Here is a 19,936-nt window from a genome sequence, read left to right on the forward strand (position 1 = left end):
GTTTTTAAACAGGAAAACGGGTCTGTCCTTGGCGCTGAGAGGCTCCCGGTCCTGCGAGGGCTTTCATTGGTAAGGCGCCCGCGCGACCCGTCCCCGGCCTTTCCCCACACACGACGCCACTGTGAGCTCTGCTCCACGGCTGCACTTACATGTTAATGAACAGTTTTGGTTTTTTTGACAAAGAACATGAAATGTTTTTTCTCTTCTGCCTTAGAATCTGCTTCTCTTTTAAAAAGATTTTATTTATTTTTAGAGCAGGGAGGAGAGGAAGAAAGAGTAGGAGAAAGAAAGGGGAAGAACCATCTGTGTGCAGCTGCGTCTCGTGTGCCCCCTGCTGGGGACCTGGCCTGCAACCCGGGCAGGCGCTAGTGACTGGGGATCGAACTGGTGACCCTTTACAACCTGCTTTTAACTTTAGTTTTGCTGTGTGCACCTACGCAGTTGAAAAAGATACAGACACAACATACAGATTTAGAACATGAGCTCAAACACATTGAAATATGCCCGAGTTGCCATTTTCATTCAAGTATATCGATGGGGAGACTTCCGCGTGGGGCACCTGCTTCCCCTCCACCTTGAGAACCACGGGAAGCGAGCGGCGGTTCCCCGTGCCCGTGGTTCTGCGAGCTCTTCGTCCGCGGTCGGGCTCCTTCCCCACTGCCCGCGGCTGCTGTCAGTCCATCCCCTGGGGCGAGAAAGGAGGAGCCAGCATTAGCTGCGTTCTTTATTTTACCACCAAAATATTAGGTCATAAATCTTTATTTTAAATTTTTAATCACTGATTTGGGGATTTGAGGGGGAGAGACGTGGGTCTGTTGTTCCACTCGTTGATGCATCACTGGCCGACTCTCGCCTGTGCCGACGGGGCGGGCGGCCGGGGGCGGGGGTGGGGGGGGCGCGGCCCACGACCTGGTGTGTCTGGACGATGCTCCAACCGACCGACCCCGGCCAGGGCCGGCCTTTGTGTCAAACGCTCCCTCCTCGGACTTCCTGTTTGCTCGCTCTCCCCCCTTCCCTCCCCCACGGGGACGCTTTCTCTGCTGTGGCCCAGGCGGCGGGCTCAGCTGCGGACGCCCAGGGACAGCGCAGATGCACGACCACGGCCGTGCTGGGCGCCGGCGCCTCTGTGAATGGCTGGGGGTTCCCCACGCCCCTCGGCTGACCGAACCCCGGCACTTGTCAGGACGGCCCCCCAGGACGCACACAAGACGAGTTCTTCCCCTGCCTCTGCCGGCAGCCAGCGCCGGACTCGGGCGCCAGGTCGTCTCTCTGCTCTGGGATCAGGGCCGCCCTCAGCTGCGCCCTCACCCGACGCGCACCCTGGCCGGCGGGCGGGCGGCCTCCTCCTCTCCGGGGGTGGCTCTGGGACGCACCTGTTGCTCCGGCCCGCGGCCCTTGGTCAGGTCAGTCCCCAGTCACACCCCGCCCACCAGGGAGCCTGGGGCTGCCCTACACGGGAGGGCCGCAGGCCCCGCCAGGGGACCTGCCACTGGAGGAGGCGGGGGTGGGGGGGTCCAGACGATGGACCGCCGTCCCCTGCCCTGAGCTCTCAGCACTCACTCCGCGCCTCTCGTTCAGCGGATTCCACGGCCTTGTTGACGCTGCTCTAACTTACAAGCCAGAATTCAGCCCTTAAGCAGCAGGGGTTTGCGCAAAAGCACGTTCCCCGGGGGCGCTGGGATGTGGCTGTGCCCACCCATGGGGTCTTGTGGTGCCAAGAGGCACCTCAGCGGGTCGAGACTCTGCTGGGACCCTCCGGGCTCTGCGCAGCGGCTGCGACAACACGCCGCCACGCCCGTCAGGCGGCGGCTGCCCAGGGATCTGCCCCGGAGCCGCCCCTGCTCCCTTGGCAGGCAGAGCGTCAGATAACAGGGGCTGGTGTCCGAGCCGTCCTGCGGGGGGTACCGAGCAAACCTTCCCCACTGACAGCACATCTTGAAAATAAAGCTGATGAAGCCCCGGCTGGGGCGGCTCCATGGACCGAGCGCCGGCCTGCAAACCACAGGGTCGCCGATTCGATTCCCAGCCAAGGCACCCACCGGGGGTCCGGGCCAGGTCCCCAGCAGGGAGCATGCGAGAGGCAGCCACACACAAACGTTTCTCTCCCTTTCTCCCCTTCCCTCCCCCTCTCTAAAAATAAATAAATAAAATCTTTAAAAATAGAAATGAAAAGTTTGAAAAGCAACGTTTAAAAAACAAAATAAAAATAAAGCGGATAAAGCTCAGAAGAACGTTAGGGGTTCCCGGGCCCGCCCACCACAGCTCCTCGCCCATGAAAGCAGGACCGCGCCCTGCGCCCAAGCAGGGGCCTGTGACGGCCTTCCGTGCGGCTCGAGCATCAGATACGGGGCCTTGGCCGGGTGTCCTGACCTCGGGCGGGCCGGGGGGGGGCGCGGGGCGCAGCTGGAGACCGAGCGGACGAGGGGAGCACCGAGGAACTTACGTTTCTGACCAGGTTTCTCACGTAGGCGAACAGGTTCTGGTTGATGAAAGCCACCGTTGTGCGGAAGACCTCGCGCAGCAGGGACGGGGTGTGGCCGGCCACCTTCCTGGCCAGCAGCATGGCCGCCAGCAGCATGGCCTTCTCCGCCTCCATGTCCCTGGGGCAGGCCTGCAGGACCTGGCCCACCGCGTTGGCCAGGCACGTCCGCCGGTCCTGCAGGGGCAGAGCAGGGCGCTCGCACGGATCGGGACCGGGACCCGGACGCCCTGTCCTTCCCCCAGCGGCTCTCGCGTCCCAGGGAGGCAGCCACGGAGCAGCCCCGGCAGCGGGAGAGGGAACGCGCAACAGGTCAGTGCGGAGGCGGCCAGAGGGGAGATGAGGCCGCCCCCTGGAGTGTGACGCTGAGGACCAGTCACGCGGTCCCCGAGCACCGTGTGCCACGCCCGGCACCAGGGACCCCGGCCTCTAGGGCCCCGCCATCGACAATGAGCGAGCTCCCCCGACGTCTCAGGGGGACACCCCCCGCCAGCGGCGGGCAAGGACCCTCAGGCGAGTGGACGTTGGTAGAGGGCCCAAGGCAGGGCAGCACAGGGGACGCGACCGCTGAAGAGGGGACGGCCTGCCTGGAGGCCGGAGGCCTGGCTGAGCCCTGGAGGACCGATGCACCCCCACTGGGCAGCGAGGGACACTTGCGTTTTTAGCTGGGAGCCCAAAGAACGGAACCCTTCTCTCCCTGAGCTTCCGTGGGCACGAGTCTGACAGCCTTGCGGTCTTTCTCCCGCCCCCAGGCCGCCTCGGAGCGGACACAGCACCGCAGAGCTGCGTGCGCGGCCCCCGGCCCCGGGTGGCAGCTCTGGGAGTGCCCGCGCGGCCGGCCGCGGTGCCGCTGTGCTCGCCACCTGGGGAAGCAGCTTCGCGTTCTCTACCCGTGACTACAAGGGAGTCATACGCGTTTTGTTTATCTTTCTGTAGGTTTTTATCCCCCGACCCTTGACTCTGGCTTAGGTTCAGGTTTCTTAAATGCCAAGTGACTTAATTCTTCTCACAGACCCTTCCTGGCCCTGTAATTTCCACTGCCAGCTCGTCTGGGGGGGGTCATGGGTTGGGCCCCTCACTGGACACTGGTCTGTCTGATGGGGGATGGAAGACCCCTCCCACTTCGCAGGGACCCCAGAGCTGGCACTGGGGGGGGTCTCACTCACTTCCTCTGACAGGCGCCTGTCCCTGAACTGCATCGCCAGCTGGTCCACCAGATTCGGGGAGACGCTGCGGTCCATGCTGTCCCCGATCAGGGCGAGCTGCCAGGCGATGTTCCGGATGATGTCCTCCTGAGTCTCGGAACCTGAGCGTCAGGGCAGGGGCGGCGGAGACAGAGCAGCCTCAGGTGGCGGCCGCGCCCCACCCCTTGCCCCCCGCCCCGGGTGGGAGAGGCTCTGCTTTGCAACAAGGCAGGCTCCCACTCGCAGAGCGCCCCACGGCGGCAGGGGAGCCCCAGGGGTGGACCGCGGGGTCTCCCTGAACACAGAAAGGGTCCGTGTCGGTAGAGATGCAGGAGCCCGCCGGCGGCCTGGCCTCCACTGCTGGGCGGGCGCAGCCCAGGCCTTGTCAGGCCCAGGGCTCCGGTCAGGCCGAGTCAGAGCCCCCCCACCGCATCCCACTCACCCAGCAAAGCCTCGGCTGCTCCCGCCAGACCCGGGAGGCTCTGCAGGCCCCTCCCCCACCCCTTGGGCGGCTCAGCACCCGCCCTGTCCACGTGGACACCTGCTGCCGGGGGCGCCCCCTCCCCCACGCGGCCGCTCTGACTGCACGGCCGCCCCCACGCCGCGCCCTCTGCCTGGCTCTGTGGCCAGAGCGTCAGCTTCAGGACGGCCCTGAGTTTCTAGTCTGTTTTGTTTCCTGTCAAACACTCAGCACCGACAACAACGTGCAGGAAGGTGGTGAACACACAAGTGACCGATGGCTGTGCCCGGTGCCCAGCGAGGGCTCCGTCAGCGGCAGCCGACCCTCCGGCTTCCTGCCCGTCAGGACGGGGATCTTGGCCTCCGCTCCTCGGCCCGCGGAGAGGTCTCCCCTCACGGCCCAGACTGGCTGCCTCCCAGCCTGCTGCCCCCCGCCCTCTCCAAGGTGCGGGTCCGGCGGTGGCCGTGGCACCTGCAGTGCCAACCGACACCACGGTCCTCCTCGAACTGCTCGCGTGCTCACTGCGGCTTCTGGGCCCGTCACCACCGCGCTGTGACCCCCCTGGACCCCTACCACGCCCTCAAACGTTCCGGCCAGACGCAGCGATTCACAGGACCTTGCCGCCTCCCTCGGCTGCACCGCCGGCTCGGGAGCCACAGAGCCCGTCCGCGTCCCCGCAGAAGGGCGCCCTCCTGTGCCCCGGTCCGCCCCCCTTGTCCCAGCCGCTGCAGCCCCCGCGGCCCCTCCACAAGGGGGCCCGCCCCGGGCATGCAGTGGCCGGAGCCCCTGCTGGGCCTCATCTGCACGGTCATTTCTGTGTGAGCGCAAGGCAGCACGGGTGGCCGGGCGACCACCTCGGCCAGCAGCCCCGAGCGCTGCTGGGCTCCGCGCCTGCGGCAAGGAGGTGCCGGAGAGCAAAGGCGCGCCCGCCCCCGCCCGCCCAAACCTCCCCCAAGGGGGCCGGGGCGCTCACCCCAGCGCAGCGCCGCCCGAGGGCACTCGCTGGATTCCAAAGCAGGACCGCGGGCCAGACCCCAGCCTGAAACGGAGCTACAGGTCCGAGGCTGGACGGGCTGCTAGGCCCCCTCACGGCCACCAGAGGGCAGTGGAACCCCCTCGGCCAGCAGGTGTCCGGGAGGCAGGACCCAAGCCCATCCGGCTTTCAGAGGCACCTCAGGCTTCTGAGGCAGCGAACCTCGCACGGCGCACCCTGTGCTTGGAAACCAAGGCCCCCCAGCCTGGCACGGCGGGCGCGCGCTCTGCTGCGGCAGGCCCAGCTCGCCCCGTCTGCAGGGGCAGCAGAAGCGGCCGCGGGGAGGGGCCCTGAGGCTTAGACGTGGACGTGGGCAGCAGGGAGGTCGGGGGCAACGTGCCCGGACGCAGAGCGGCCACGGGGCTGCGCGGCTCAGGGACAGAGGCCCGGCCGTGCCCAGCCCGTGTCCGGCTCGGGCTCGCTGTTTGCTGTTCTCTGGGCCGCGGTCTCCTCAGCTCCAACGCCCCCTCAGGTGCGGAGAAGTGAGCGAGTGACCTGTGCCGACTCCAAGGCTCGTGGCAGCGAAACTGAGGCCTCCACCGTGGGGGCCTGGGCCCCACCGCCCCTTCGAGCCCCGGGCCCCCGGCGCCCACGCCACGGGGGACGCAGGCCGAGGGCACGGGCGGGCACCCACCTGTGCTCAGGCCCTCGAGGACGAAGTGGCTGCAGCGGCTGCCATCCGTCTGCAGCTCCTCGTCGTGCTGCTCCCCGGGGCCCTGCGCCCAGAAGACCGGGGGCGGGGACAGCGTGCGGCCCAGCCCCTTCAGCTCCTCCTGGAAGTGGCAGCCGGGGCTGTGCTGCAGGAAGTTGTACACCAGCAGGCCCGTGAGGGGCTCGCCCGGGAGGCCGGACCCGTTGTGGACCTGAGGGGAGAAGGGACGGAGGCCTCAGGCGCCGGCCCCCTGGGTGGCCTGCGGCGGCCACAGGAGGTCCTCGGGCGCCCCGACCGCCGGCTGGTATGCACAGGCCGCACACGAGGCTCCAGCGACACACAGGCCGGTCGCCCACTGAGGAACCGACACCCTGACCCCAACACCCTGACCCCGTCCCGCTGGGGGGCGCTCGTGCGCAGGCGAAGAAGCCACAAGGCGGTTTTAGGACGTCCCGGCTTCTGCCAAGTCCCCCCGCCCCGTCCCCCGCGTCCTTCACCGACCCCGGCCGCCCCCGCCCCCCGGCCGCGCCCGCGTCCCCAGGAGAAGCTCCGTCTCCTGCGCCGTCCACTGTGCGGGCCCAGGGCGCAAACAGCAGGTTCCCAACAGACACAGGTGGGTGGCCCGACACCCCGGCCCCCAGGCGGGGGCTCCAGCCGCAGCCCACGGGGGCCGTGACCTTGGCCCATCCCTGACCTTCGCGCAGCCTCTGTCATGGGCGACGGGACGAGGCTCTGGCGCGTGGGCTGCGCGGGGGACGGCGTCCGCAGCATCGGCGGCCAGGTGGGCTCAGGGCACTCAAAGGCCCGGGACGGGGGCGGAGTCTGGAAGGGCAGGTGCCCGCGAGGCGGACGGGGCGGCCCGGGGCCGGCAGGGGACAGGGTGCGGGTCCAACTTATTTCTGGCCTGAGTCCGTAGCATTTTACATTAGAAATATCAGAAAACTCTTCAAAGGCAGTTTTTAAGAGGCAAACTGTTTTAACAAACAAAAGGCAGGCGACAAGGTGCCGGGACCAGCGCCCACGGGGACGGGGACGGGGACGGGGGATGGGGATTGGGGGCAGGGGAAAGGGGGACGGGACGGGGGACGGGGGAGGGGGAACGGGGACAGGCGGGGAACGGGGACCCGGGGACGGGGGCGGGGGAGCGTGTCCGTGAATGCGCCTCATGCCACAGGACACAGGACACGTGAAACTGGTGACAGTGGCACCGCAACCTAAAATCTTTTACCGCAATTTTTAAAAACTGAAAAAAAAATCAAAGACAAAACAGAAAAGCCTCACAGGTGGAAAATGCCGGCGGTGGCGGGGGGCGGGGGCAGAGGAGGGAACAAGCCCCGCCCACGACCCCCGCTCTGCTCTGCAGGCCTCGGGCAGCGGCTCTGCGCGGTCCCTGGCGGACAGAGGGCGCCGGGAGTCACTGGGGCAGAGCCTCCACCTCCCTGCACCGGAGGGGGACCGGGGCGGGGGAGGGGGCGCCCCCAGGGCCAGCCGCTGCGGGCACAGGGCGGCCTCGGGTGGGGGCGGGGACAGCGATGGGCCGGCAGGAAGGGCCCCGGACACGGGAGGGCTTCTCCGCGACGCCTCCCGGGCGCAGCTCTGGGGCCAGGAGTGCGACCCGCCGCAGCCCCTCCGCCGTCCACAGAACCCGCCGGGCGCAGCCGCTGGGAGCAGCAGGCGCCCAGGCCCCCGGGTGCCCGGGGAGGAGCTGGGGGCCTCGGACACACAGGGCTCAGCCGAGGTGGGGGCGGGAGGCGGGCCGTGAAGGGGCCAGAAGAGCTTTTGGCGGAGCGCTTCACGACTGTGTTGTCTAAGCTCGTTCGGTGCAGACAGGGCCCAGGGTAGGTGGCGACCTGAAGGCGGGGGCCGGGCCACTGAGAGCAGAGAGGGTGAGCCCGCGGGAGCGCACCAAGCCAGAGGGCCCTTCTCGCCTGGGTCTGCTGCACCGGCCCGGGCCCGCGGCCCGCCCCGCCCCCTCCCCTCCCCCCGCCCCCCGCGCGGGAGGCACCTGACCTGAGGGTCCATGGCGGCGGGCGGTGCGGCTGGAGTCCGGGCACAGGCGTCGGGCCAGCAGCCTGGAAGGGACACAGACACACAGGTGGGACGCCCCCTCCGGAAGGGACCGGGGACGCTGCCCCAGACCCTGGCCCTGAGGCGCTGCGGCCCCCAGCGGCCCCCTCGCCGCCCTCCTCCCACAGAACCCGGCGGCGCGCGGCCAGCGGACCCTCCGCGGCGGAGACGGGCCGCGGCTGGCGGAGCAGGTGAGGAGGGCGTCGCGCCGTGCACGATTTTTGAGTCGATATGCACGTTAGTGGTTTCCTACGAGAGCAAACTCGGCCGATAAACCTGCCCCCGCGTTCCCAGGAAACCCAGTCCACCCCCGGCACCAGCAGGACCCCGAACCACAGCCCCTTCCTCCCGACGAGGGCCCGGCCCCGCGCCCCCCCAGGGCGCTCGGCCGCGCGGGGGAGGGGGGGCCGGCGGGGCCGCGGCCGGTCAGCCTGTGCCGTCACTCAGGCCACCGAGGCCTCTGCCACCCCAGGGCCCGAGACTGGAGAAGAAGAGGAGACGTTTTCTTTTGTTTTTTAATTAATAAACAATTATTGATTCGAGAGACAGAGAGAGCAACACCTCTTTGCTGTCCCCCCCATGTACTGCCCCTTTGGCTGAGCCCTGGCTGGGGACCGAACCCGTGACCCGGGCGCCTCGGGCCGGGGCTGGCTCTATGGCTGCCTCGCCAGACACAGATGCAAAGCGAGTTTTACATTGTCTTCTCCCCAGCTGTTACCTAGAAAAGCCCTTGAACACTGGAGTGGACAATCTGACTACACTGGTCTCTCGGGGGTAATTTTTAAACGAAGACCAGGGGCTGCATCGCTCTGTGTGTCCACAGGTGTTGGGAGGCATCTCTCGCTGCAGATGGTGCTGATTTGTAAAAGGGGCCTGTTTAATTGGCTTCAACAAATAAATGTGTATAGTTAAAATATCAAAAATATAATAAAAACTGCTCTGGCTGGTGGGACTCAGTGGACTGAGCACCAGCCTGCAAACCAAGGGCCACGGGTTCGGTTCCCGGTCAGGGCACAGGCCTGGGCTGCGGGCCAGGTCCCCAGGAGGGGGTGCCCGCGAGGCAGCCACACATAGATATTTCTCTCCCTCCCTCCCGTCCAGTCTCTAAAAATAAATAAGATCTTTACCTAAAAAAAAGGAGACAAAAGGCTGCCAGGGACTGGGCCACCCCCTCGAAGGCCCACACGGCCTCACTCACTCACACCCGCCCACCCTGAGCCCCAGCCAGGGGGACATCTCTTGCCAGTGTCCGGCTCCAGGGAGGGGGCTGCAGGCACCTCTGTCCTTTGTTGAGACCCCCCACTCACAGCCAGCAGGGGCCTCAACCCTGAGCCCCCGGGGCTGGGATCCCGAGTCCCAGCCCCGCCCACGTGGGTCCACGGGACCTGGGCCGCGCTGCAGTCTTTCCTAACACCCGTCAAGGCTCCGCAAGCCCCAGGCACATGGTGAATGTGCCTCTTGCTAAGTAGCCCCAAACCAGTCACGCGTTTCTCAGGCAACACATAGGGAGATTCAGTTTCCAAACCGATCGCTTCTCGAGCTGTTTTCCGGAAGGAATCCGCCCCCGCGCCGAGGTCCCCCTGGGCCCAAGGGCCGGCAGTCTGCGAACAAGCCTGTGCCACTGCCCCTCTCAGGAGACGGAGGACAGCTCACCAACCCCCTTCTGCCACGGGACGCTTCCAGGGCGGGCTCGGAGGCAGGGACGCCAGGGGTTCAGACCAAGTCACCCCACGACGTGCCACTGGTATGTAAACTACCTGGCTCCGGGGGCACTTGGGCTCCCCCTTAAAGAATTTTCGGTCAGGGGCCTCGCCCCTGGGACCTGAGCCGTCGCCGGAGGGCCCTTGGCGCCCATCAGCGGGCAGGACCGCGTGCCCCTGGAGCCCCGGCTCAGTGCTTTCGTCCGTCTGGAAGCCCTGCTGTGCGCGGGCAGTTAAATGGGGTCATGTTCTCTTGTTCATGTGTGTCGCGTGCACATGCTCCTCAGAGCGGCTGGGAGCGCCTGACCGCACAGGGAAGCCTCCCCCCCCCCCCCCCGCAGCCCAGCCCCGCTCCCCCCTCTCCTCAGCCCCCCGGGCCGCACGGGCTTCCCTGGCCCGGCCGCCCTCCTCTGGGCTCTGCTGCCAGCTCCCAGGGGGAACCCTCGTGGGGTCACACCCAGGGCACAGCTCGGTTCCCCTCCCCTCCCCCACACCCCCAGGCACAGGAACCACTGGTGTTGCCCAGCGGTTTTGCAACCCTGGCCGCACACGGAATTGGAGTTCCTGACGATGGTGACCTCGTGTGTGTCAAGGGACCATCGAGAAAATGAAAGGACAACGCCCAGAATGGGAGACAACATGTGCCAATCCCTCATCACGAGGGATTTACAGCCAGAATATTTAAAGAATTCTTGTAAGTCAACAATAAAAAGACAACCCAGTTAAAAATTAGGCAAAAAACTTGACTAGTCCAAAGAAGATATACAAACGGCCAATAAGCACTCAAAAAGTGCTCAGCATTTCTAGCCCTTACGGAACACTAATCAAAACCACGATGAGACGCCCGCAAGAACGGGGCAGGAAGTGTGACGCCCGCAGGGACGGGGCAGGAAGTGTGACGCCCACAGGGACGCAGACCCGCTGGGAATGTGAGGCCGTCAAGGCAATTAGTCGTCCCGTGACCACCTGCCGAGCCGGCGGCCGGGGGAGGTTCTCACACCGGGCGCCTGGAAAGCCCTCCCCACCTGGCCCCTCCGCTGCCAGACGGGGGGGTGGGCCGGGGAAGGCAGCACACGCGCCCGGGGGTCAAACGGCACAGGCGAGGGGCTGGACCCAAGGGGCCTGTCCTGTAGCCTGGGGCGGGGGGGCTGGCTGGGAGCTGGGACCACTCGAAGCAGGTGAAAGTCTGGGAAGTCGGTCAGTCGTTTTGAGAGAAGCACCTGGTCCGCCCCAAGCCCGGCTACTGTCCTCCCAGGGACGCAGAGCAGCGCTTGGCTCCCACCCCGCTCTCCCCCGCCGGGTGACGCCATCCAGCCTAGAAGGACGCAGCCTGGAGTCGCGTGGCCTGTGGCCGCTCAGGCCCCCAATGCAGACGCCGAGAGGGAGCCTGGAATGCACAGCAGCCGGGAAGAAGCTCGGCCACCTGCAAGGGGACTGAGACCGCTGCACAGCCACCTGCGGGCCCCCGAGGCCTGCCTGTCCTTTAAAGTGGAGCCGGGGATCTGGGCGCGGGCTCTTGTCCTGGCCGTTCTGAGGACACCACTGGGCCTTCCCGCAGCAGAAAGAGGAGACGGGCTTGGGGACAGGCATCTCCGCTCTCCCGGGTGTTCTGCTTCCTTTTTGGTTGCACTATGACCTTGCAGTTCCACTCCTAGGTATGCGCATAAAAGGAATGAAAACACACGCCTGCCACTTCCCCCTGTACAAAACCGTCCACGGCAGGATTGTAAAAAGTAGTTAACCAGGATTCACCCAAATGTTCAACTAACGAATCAATACACACAATGTGGTCTATCCCTCCCATGAGACGCACGGGGCCACAACACGATGGAAACGTCGCACTGAGTGGAGAGGCCTGTCCTGAAGGCCACAGGCAGCTGCACGTGCGCAGACTTCCCGCCGCGGGCAGGTCCCAGCCACGGGGGGCGGGGCAGGGGCCAGGGGCTGGGCAAGGCGGGCAGTGTGAACGGAGTTTCTTTAGGGGGTGTTCAAGTTGCTAAAATTAGATTGCGGTAACAGCTGCCCAACTCTGGGATACACTAAAAAGCCACTTTAAATAGGTGAATTTTGTGACATGGGAAATACCTCCATCAAAGAAACAGCGGCCTCAGGGGAGAGCTGGAAGGCCCAGCTCGTTCCTCCATCGATTTTAGGAAGAGATGGGGAGTCAGCGCTGCTGCCCCACCCACGTGCGGATCCACTGGGCGATGCCCACCGCTGTAACCCGCAGAGCCGCCGGCCCCGCCCACAGCTCCAAAGGGAAGCCCATCGTCCTGGGGGCTCACGGCGGGTGACCGGGTGTCTCCGGCTCCCTGCTCTGCTCAGCCCAGGGGCTGCCACCAGAGCCGCACACAGCGGGGGAAGCCAGGAGGGCCAGCAGGGACGGGGCTGGTGTCCCGGGCCCTGTTCCCAAAGGTCTAGGTTAGCCGTTGCCTGTCTCCCTACCCCGCCGGTCCGCTCGGCACAACTGTCCTCCTCTTCACGGTCGGCCAGGGAGGAAGACGACGGGACCAAGGCCAGGTGCGAGCCTCGGCCACCGCTGTGGGCAGGAGGTCTGGTTCCTGCGTCCACGGAGACCTGACTGGGCAGAGACGGGCAGTGCCCATGCCAGTCAGTGCTCCTCCGACGAGGTGCTGGGACCAGCGGAGGCCCAGGCTCCACTCCTGGTTGGAGGTGGCCCAGGCGCCCAGGAGCTGCCCCGGGAGCAAACGAGGTTCTCTGGGCGCGGCCGGTGCCTGGGGCTGGGGACCCCCGTCTGTCTCACAGCTCACAGCGACTGCGGCAGGGCAGGGCAGGGCCTGCCGCAAGGCTCCTGCAGAGGGGCCACCCCCTCGGCCACTGTGGCGCCCATGGGCACTGAGCCCACTGTGGTCCCTCCCCACCCCCTGCCACTGGGCACAGGGGCCGCCGGGCCTGGCCAGGGGCCAATCCCCAGAGCAGCACCCTCCCTGACTGGAAGCTGGACCCAAAGCTCTGGGTGCCCAACTGAACCCGCAGGCTGCCCCCCCTTCCTGTTTCCAAGGAGACTCCTGCAGACAAGGACCTGCCTCCCAGCCCCGCCCTTCATGAGGAATGCAGCTGATGCTGGGGATGCTGGGGATGCTGGGGAAGCTGGGGGGGGGGCCCACAAAGGCCCTGCGGGTTTTCTCCACCCTGAGTGCGCACCTGCCAGGCCGCAGGCCCGGGTTCACCCTCACGGGACAGGGTCTCCAGCCCCAGGCCCCCCCCCCCCCGCACCGAGCCCTACCCTGTCCCATTGTCCTGCTGCTCCAGCCCAACCAGCGAGAGGGCGGCAGGCCCTGCGAGAGGAGCCCCCAGGCCAGGGCCGCGTGGTGGCGGGGAAGGCCCAGCACCCCCGTGGGGCGGCGGTGCCCCCTGAAGGCGGGCAGGCGAAGGGGTCCCCGCTGGCTCCGCACCTGCCACGTAGCCTTGCTTTCTCCACCTGGAACAAAGCCACACCTCCATCCCCTGGGGTCACACAAGGTCACAGGGAAAGCGCCCAGCACACAAAGGCACCCACGGGTCTCTCCCTCCGCTGTGTCTGGGGTCAGAGTCCAAGCAGAAGCGCTTGGGGCACGGCCGGTCCCGGAGCCAGGGTTGCAGCCCCGGGACACCTGTCTGGCGGGGAGTGTGAGAGAGACCCCCGTGGATGAGCTTGGGAACCAACTCGCCACAGGTCGTTATGCAAATTAAACCGAGTCCGGAGGCGGAGAGGAGCACTCACAGACACACAAGGACTACCGGGCTCGGCCGGCCCCCGGAGGCCTGGCAGGGGGACACTCGGCGGGTGGGCCGCCCCCCCCCCCCGCACACACACACTGCATTTGGTACACACGTGGGCGGGAAGGGTCGCGGACCTGCCCCCAATGGGCACAGCCGCCGGCGGGTTCCCCTCGGGCCAGAGGCCCGGCGGGCTTTGCAGTGAGCGGGTTGGCGGCCCCTCACGCCTGCGCCGCGGCGCCCCTGTGCTCCAAGCCCCCTCCGCCCCCGGCAGCGCTGCGGGGGCGTGTCCGGCCACCCACTGTTCCCTGGTGTTCTCAGGGGTGGCTTCTGGGACCCTGGGCACAAGCGCCGGAAAGCCAGACCAGGGTTGGATTCCTGGGGCGGCAGCACCCCCAGAGCGGCTGCCTTGTGCCTGGCGCAGGCCAGCGTGTTTGCCTTCCCGCAAAACTTCCCCATTTTGAGCGAGGCCGGCAGGAAGAGGAGGGGCGCGCCAGGTGTGGGGGCCGCGGGCCGGAGTCCCACAGAGGGACCCAGGTCGGCGGGGCGTGCCCCCTCTCCCGGGCACATCGAGGCTGCCTTGTCGCCTGGGCCGCCGGCACGGCGGGGTCGTGGGACCCCTCCACTGCTCACCCTGCGGTGGACCAGGCGGGAGGCAGGGCGGCCGGAGCCGGGCAGACCGGCACCAGGTCCCGAGCTGGAGCTCAGGGTCTAACCCCTTCAGTCCTGACCCCAGGCGAGCCACGTGGCCTCTCCGTGCCTCGGTCTCCCCCTCTGAAGAGCAGGGACAACCCAGTGAGCAAGGCCGTGACGTTCACACGAGCTAATCCGCGCACGGACACTTCTCCGCGGGGCATGTCGGAGCCGAGCACCTGCGCCCCCCACTGGCCGACTTTTCTGGGCTCTGAGGCTGGCGGCGGGGGCTGCGCGATGTCAGGTCCTGTGCAGAAGAGGCCCGAGGGGCAGGCACTGGCCCAGCTGCTCCCGGTCACCAGGGCCGCAGCAGCCCCAGGAAGCAGCTCCTGGGGGCGCCCCGTCGGCCGACGCTGCAGAGCAAGCATCCCGGGCGCCGCTGCCAGGACACCCAGCCCTTGACAGCCGGGGCTGCCGGGGCTGCCAGGCCTGGGAAACAGGCGGCGTTCCAGCCTCCTGCCGCGGCCCCACCTGCCCGACCCGGGAGGAGGACGCCAGTCCTTCCCCTTCTGCACGGGGAAAGCTGCCGCCCCAAGTTCCTCCGGTGGGCCCCATCCTTCCTGCGTCCGTGCCACCAAGCCTCTCGTTTGCAAATGAGTGGAGCCCCCACTTCCTCCCAGGTGGGGCGCAGGCCCTGCCCACCCCAAGCCTGCCCCAGCCTCGCCGCGCTGTCCTGAGGGTGCATCCCCTTCTGGGGCTGGCAGGCTGCTGGTCACTGGTCAGAGTCCACTGAGAGCCTCACCTCCTCAGACGGACAGCACCCGGGGGCGGGCTGGGCGACCAGGCGGAGGGACTGGGCAGGACAGGTGGGCCGCGCCCGAGCCTTCGCGGGAGGTCAAGTGCAGCACGGGGGGCGCGGCGCCCAGCGGGCACAGGAGCGGCGGGGGGGCCTGACCGTGATGCTGGGCACCCGCAACTTGTCCAGGATAAAACTGGACGTCGGCTGTAACTGCAAAAAAGCCCAACCCCGAACAGCCAACCAACCCGCCTACCCACCGCATCTCCCCACGGCCCTTCGGGCCAAACCCCAAGGCCTGCCTCCGGTCGGGCGAGCGGCCACCAGCCTGCGTCTCTGTTCCCGTGAGACAGCAGCACCCTGTCCCCTGCGAACCCCTGTCCAGCACAGCTAGGCACCCAGAGCACCCAGGGAGCCTGGGAGCTGTGGTCTCGAAGCCACAGCCCGGAGGGGCCACCTCAGGCCTCCTGGGGGCTTTGTCCTCGCCTCCCCGCCCCCCACCCCAAGTAACAAAAAGCGCCCCCACTCTGGGCAGCAGGTGACCTTTTCTCAACATGCCTCGCTGAGGTCTGTCCACCTCACCTTTGGAAACAGACACCCCACCCCTGGCCCAGCAGCTCTGAGCCCAGACTCTCCCAGAACACTCCCTCCCAGGGGACTCCATGGCCCAGGGGGTCTCCGGGCCCAAGCCTGCCGGGTACCCAGGCGGTGGCGATGGAATGTGGAAAAACCACATCCTGATCCCCCTTCTGGAGAAGAACCACCGAGGGAAGCCTGGGCCCCAGATAAGATTTGGCAGGAAGGACCAGGGCCCCTGGCAGTGGAAGGGGGCGGCCGCCTGGGAAGGTGGGCGTGCAGCTGGGCTCCCTCCGCCTCACCACTCGCAGGCCCCCAGATGGACTGTCCGGTCCCAGAAGGCCTCGTCCAAACCCAGAGGCAGCGCTGTCCTACCATCTGGCGGGACGCTGAGGGTGTAAGGCTGCCAGGGGCTCCCGGGGTCACTGACATTCGCTCCCCCGGCCGGCTCCGCGCAGAACTCCCAGGGGAGCCGGGAGCAGGCGCGCTGGGGCAGGTGCTTCACCGGCGCTGGGGACAGTGCCACGGACCAAGAGTCCAAGGTCTGCATCCCGATTTGGGTTCCGGATCTGGGACCGGATCCGGGCCCGACCCGTCCATTCCAGCCGGGTCTCTCGTCTCGGGGTGGGACGCAAGGCCTCCGCTCTAAGCCACGCGCGGACGGGACAGCTGAGCCCTCCCGACCCTCCTCCGGCGGGCAGAGGCCACACGCGAGGCTCTGTGGAGCCCAGAGGACAAAGCCTCTCGGTCTCCGGCAAGGCCCGGGCCTCTCGGCCAAGGGCGCGAATCCCGGAGCGCGTGGGCTCGGCTCTCCAGCCTCGACCCTGAGCGGGCCGGTGGCTCCGAGCGGGAAGCCTCTCTGGGTACGTCCGGATCGCGGGGACCGCGCGAGTTCCAGGGCGCCCCCACGCCGATGCGGAAGGTCCGTGTGCGCGCGGAGCCCCTCTGGGGAGCTGGGCCGCCGGCGGCCCCTGGCTCGCGGGCAGAGGCTACAGTTTGGAGCTCCCCGCGGGTCCCTAGGAGGGCGCAGGGCCGGTCGGCTACCTACCCGCAGCAGCGGCAGCGGGAGGCGGAGAGACGGCGGACCGGCGGGAGAGCGCGCGAGCGGGAAGCCGAAGGGCAGAGGCCGTTCCCTGACTTCCTTGATGGCCGGCCCCGCCCGGGCCCCGCCCCCAGCGCCCCCGGCCCGCCCCGCGCCGCGGCGCGCGCTGGCTTCGCCTCGGAGGGACGCCCTCACGCACAGTGCGCGGTCTTGGTCAACGAAGCCACCTGGGGCGGGTCGCTGCTTTCCCCGGCGACGCAGGGGTGATCCCAGGGTTTCTCGCGTGGAACTGCCGGCTCTGAAGCAGGGGATGCCCGGTGCGCCCGGAGCGAGAGGTCAGGGCCGGAAAGGCCCCTCGCCAGGCCCGCGCGCAGCGCTCCTTCGTCCACCCCGACCGCACGCACCTGTGGCGCTAGCGAAAGGGAAAGAGAAACAGAAAGAGGAAAGCGAGTTTCTGGGAGGAGGAGGAAGCACGCCGGCTGGGGAAGCCCCAGAAACGGGGCTCGGAAAGGAAGGAATGAGACTGGAACGTTGTGTGTCACTAAAACTCTTCGCACGGTTATATTAAAATAAAATTTAAAAAAAAACCCCAACAACTCAGAGGTTTTCTCCTTTTTTGTATTTTCTAATTTTCCTTTTAGAAATATTTTAACCTACAGTCGACAAACTATTATATGAGTTTCAGATGTACAACCCTGTGATTAGACATCTATGTAACCTATTAAGTGACCTCCCCCCCATAAACCCGGTACCTACCTGACACCATACGCAGTTACTAGATTATTACTATGTTCCCTATGCTTTACACCCTGTGACTATTTCGTAAATGCCAGTTAGTACTCAATCCCTTCGCCTTTCTCGCCCATCCTCCTGAACCCCTTCCCCCATCTGGCAACCATCAAAATGCTTCCTTTTCTGTCCTTATTTTGGTTTTAGATTCCACAAACAAATCAAATCACGTGGCATTTGTCTTTCTCTGCCTTCACTCAGTGCAATACCCTCCAGGCCCCGCCATGTCGTTGCAGGTGGAAGATTTCACTCTTCTTTATGGCGGAGTCATATTCCATTGTTATCTGCACAGCACTTCCTCTTTAACCACTATCCATGGATGGACAGTTAGGTTGTTTCTGTATCTTGGCTATTGTAAGTGATGCTGCGATGGACACAGGGGTGTTTGTTTTTTTGACCTAGCGTTTTGGATTTCTTCAGATAAATGCTCGGAGATGGAATTGCTGGGTCCTTTGTTGTCTCTTGTTATAGCCTTTGTTTTGAAGTTAATTATGTCTGATCTAAGACTTGCTACCCAGCTTTTTTTTCTCCTTTCCATTTTCATGAAATACGTTTTCAATCCCTTTGCCTTCAGTCCGTGTCTTTCTGTCTGAAGTGAGTCTCCTGCAGCAGCGCAGGTGGGGGGAGGGTGGCAAAGGCGCTCCAGCCGCACCACCCAACAGCCCGCCGTGAGGAATGGGAGCAATCGCTCCCCTTGAAATGAATCTCTCCCCCAGATCCTCCAGCTTTTCAAAGGGACCTGGACAAGGAAGTTGTTTTCCTTTTGTAAAAGGATTTGTAATGTCTCCCCTGTCAGAAAAAAAACATTAGCTTGGGACCCAAACGATGGACACAGCAAAAGCACACATTCTGGAGGGAATCCCTCAGGGATGCAGCGGGATTTCCACGTCCTGTCTTCTCCTAACTCACCCTTCGGAGAGGGCGTACCTGCCTGAACAGGGTGGGTTCCTGGGTCCCTCCAGCTTTGCGGACCCCTATCGCTGGGGCCCGTTGATTTGGGGGCTGACTTTGCCATGCAGGGCCCTTGCTCCCGCTAGCTATCATTTTGTACCCCACTGATGACCACTTCCCCCCTTTTCTTTTTGAAAAATAAAGTTCAAGAAACCACTGGTTTATTGATGTAACCTACTAAGTGACCCCCCCCAATAAACCCGGTACCTACCTGACACCATACGCAGTTATTAGATTATTACTATGTTCCCTATGCTGTACTTTACACCCTGTGACTATTTCGTAAATGCCAATTAGTACTTCTCAATCCCTTCGCCTTTCTCGCCCATCCTCCTGAACCCCTTCCCCCATCTGGCAACCATCAAAATGCTTCCTTTTCTGTCCTTATTTTGGTTTTAGATTCCACAAACAAATCAAAGTAGATTAAAAAATCAGACTAAAAAATAAGTAAAACTACCAAAGCAGCCCCGCTGTAAACAACAAACCCAGTCTCCCACCTTAAATAAGAGAATAAACGTGGGCTCCCCCGACCGGTGGCGCTGATTTATGTAGACAGAAGTCCCCGCCCCTGGTCCCTGATTGGTCTGTTTTCATGCAAATAAGGACTCCAAAGCCTTGAAACTTGATTGGTCCAAAAGGCATTGATCTGATTGGCCAAGGTGAAGCTGTTCTGATTGGTCAGTGAATTGGGGACGGCTATAGCTCTGCAGCTCTGATTGGATGTGGAATGCCTCACTCCCATTGGTTGAAACAGGATTCCACTAAGTGCTGTATAAGGGCCGCTCTGCTGGCGGGAACAGTGCGGGCTATTCCGTGAAGCAGTGTGTAGAAGGCTTCGTCTTTAAGCTCTGGGGTTTGATGTTTTATTAAATTTTGACCCAGGAGCACTTTTTGGCCAGTGTCTTCTTTCTCGGGGTTCACAGTGTGAAGGGAACTCTGCTCACTGGGATGCTTGAGGTCAGAGAACAAACGAGCGGCCAGTGAACTGGGCGCACGCGCTCTGCCCAGTGGAGGAGGAGTGAGACTGGCCGGAGTGCGCGACAGACGCCCCATGCTGGGCTGCCCCCGCCCCCGTCGAAGCGGCGGGCCACCCCGGGCACCCACGCCGTCGCCCGTTACGTACATCACGAGTCATTGCGTGCGCTGCCAGGACTGCGCGCGGACCAGCCTGGCCACATCCTGCCCTGCGAGGAGCTGCGCGCGGGCTGCCCGGGCCCATTCCGCCTGGAGTTGAACTTGGAACCCACGCGCGTGACTAGCCCTTCCCTCCGGCCCTCACTCTGCCATCCTGACCGCGCCGCAGCCGACGGCGCCGCACCAGGTCGAGGGATGGAAGGCGCCTTCCCCGCGTCCCCAGACATTACTCCGGGCCTCGGTGTCACCGTGACAAAGGCCCCGCACACGTTGTGGCTCTGGGCTGCGTCTGCCTCTGCCAGCGCCCGTCCGCTCGCCCACGCACGCGACGCCACGGGCGGCGGACAGCGTCTTCATGCACGCTGTCCTAAGCTTCTTGCTGCGGACACGTGCTCACTGGTCCTGAGGGTGACACTCAGGAGCGGAACTGCTGGGCCCCGGGCTGGGGACGGTTGACTTTACCAGAAATTGCTCGCTTCCCCAAGTGGCTGCCCCGTCGCGCCCTCCCTGCAGCAGTGGCTTCGCTCGGGCCGCCCCACCTCCGCGGCCAACCCGCCGAGCCCCGCGCACGTGCGCCGCCGGGGAGCGCGCCTCCTACCTCGCCCCTGGTTCCCCGCCCCGGCCCCGCCCCAGCGGCTCTTCCGGGCCTGCCCTCGGCTCCGCGCGCGCGGAGGGCACAACCGGAAGCAGCCCGCTATTACGCGGGCTCCCCGCTCGTGA

At 65.1% G+C, this 19,936-nt stretch overlaps 1 protein-coding gene across 3 annotated transcripts; it reads right to left on the reverse strand.

The window, feature by feature from the left end:
• Positions 1-211: 211 nt before the first annotated feature.
• Positions 212-18,600, reverse strand: BID (BH3 interacting domain death agonist). Of its 3 annotated transcripts, none has more exons than XM_054586698.1 (6): positions 18,580-18,600; positions 7,819-7,880; positions 5,791-6,019; positions 3,646-3,785; positions 2,444-2,656; positions 212-685 (listed from the first exon to the last, which is right to left on the reverse strand). In XM_054586698.1, the coding sequence occupies exons 2-6, from the start codon at positions 7,828-7,830 to the stop codon at positions 674-676; spliced, it is 606 nt and encodes a 201-aa protein (XP_054442673.1). In that variant the 5' UTR covers positions 7,831-7,880; positions 18,580-18,600; the 3' UTR covers positions 212-673. The 3 variants fall into 3 exon arrangements, with proteins under 3 accessions (XP_054442673.1, XP_054442671.1, XP_054442672.1); XM_054586696.1 differs by lacking the exon at positions 18,580-18,600 and adding an exon at positions 16,542-16,736; XM_054586697.1 differs by lacking the exon at positions 18,580-18,600 and adding an exon at positions 16,349-16,403.
• Positions 18,601-19,936: the final 1,336 nt, after the last annotated feature.

Source organism: Pteronotus mesoamericanus, unplaced genomic scaffold (assembly GCF_021234165.1).
Source record: "Pteronotus mesoamericanus isolate MK-2021 breed Mesoamerican mustached bat unplaced genomic scaffold, CSHL_Meso_final contig_94, whole genome shotgun sequence".
NCBI classification, from domain to species: Eukaryota; Metazoa; Chordata; class Mammalia; order Chiroptera; family Mormoopidae; genus Pteronotus; species Pteronotus mesoamericanus.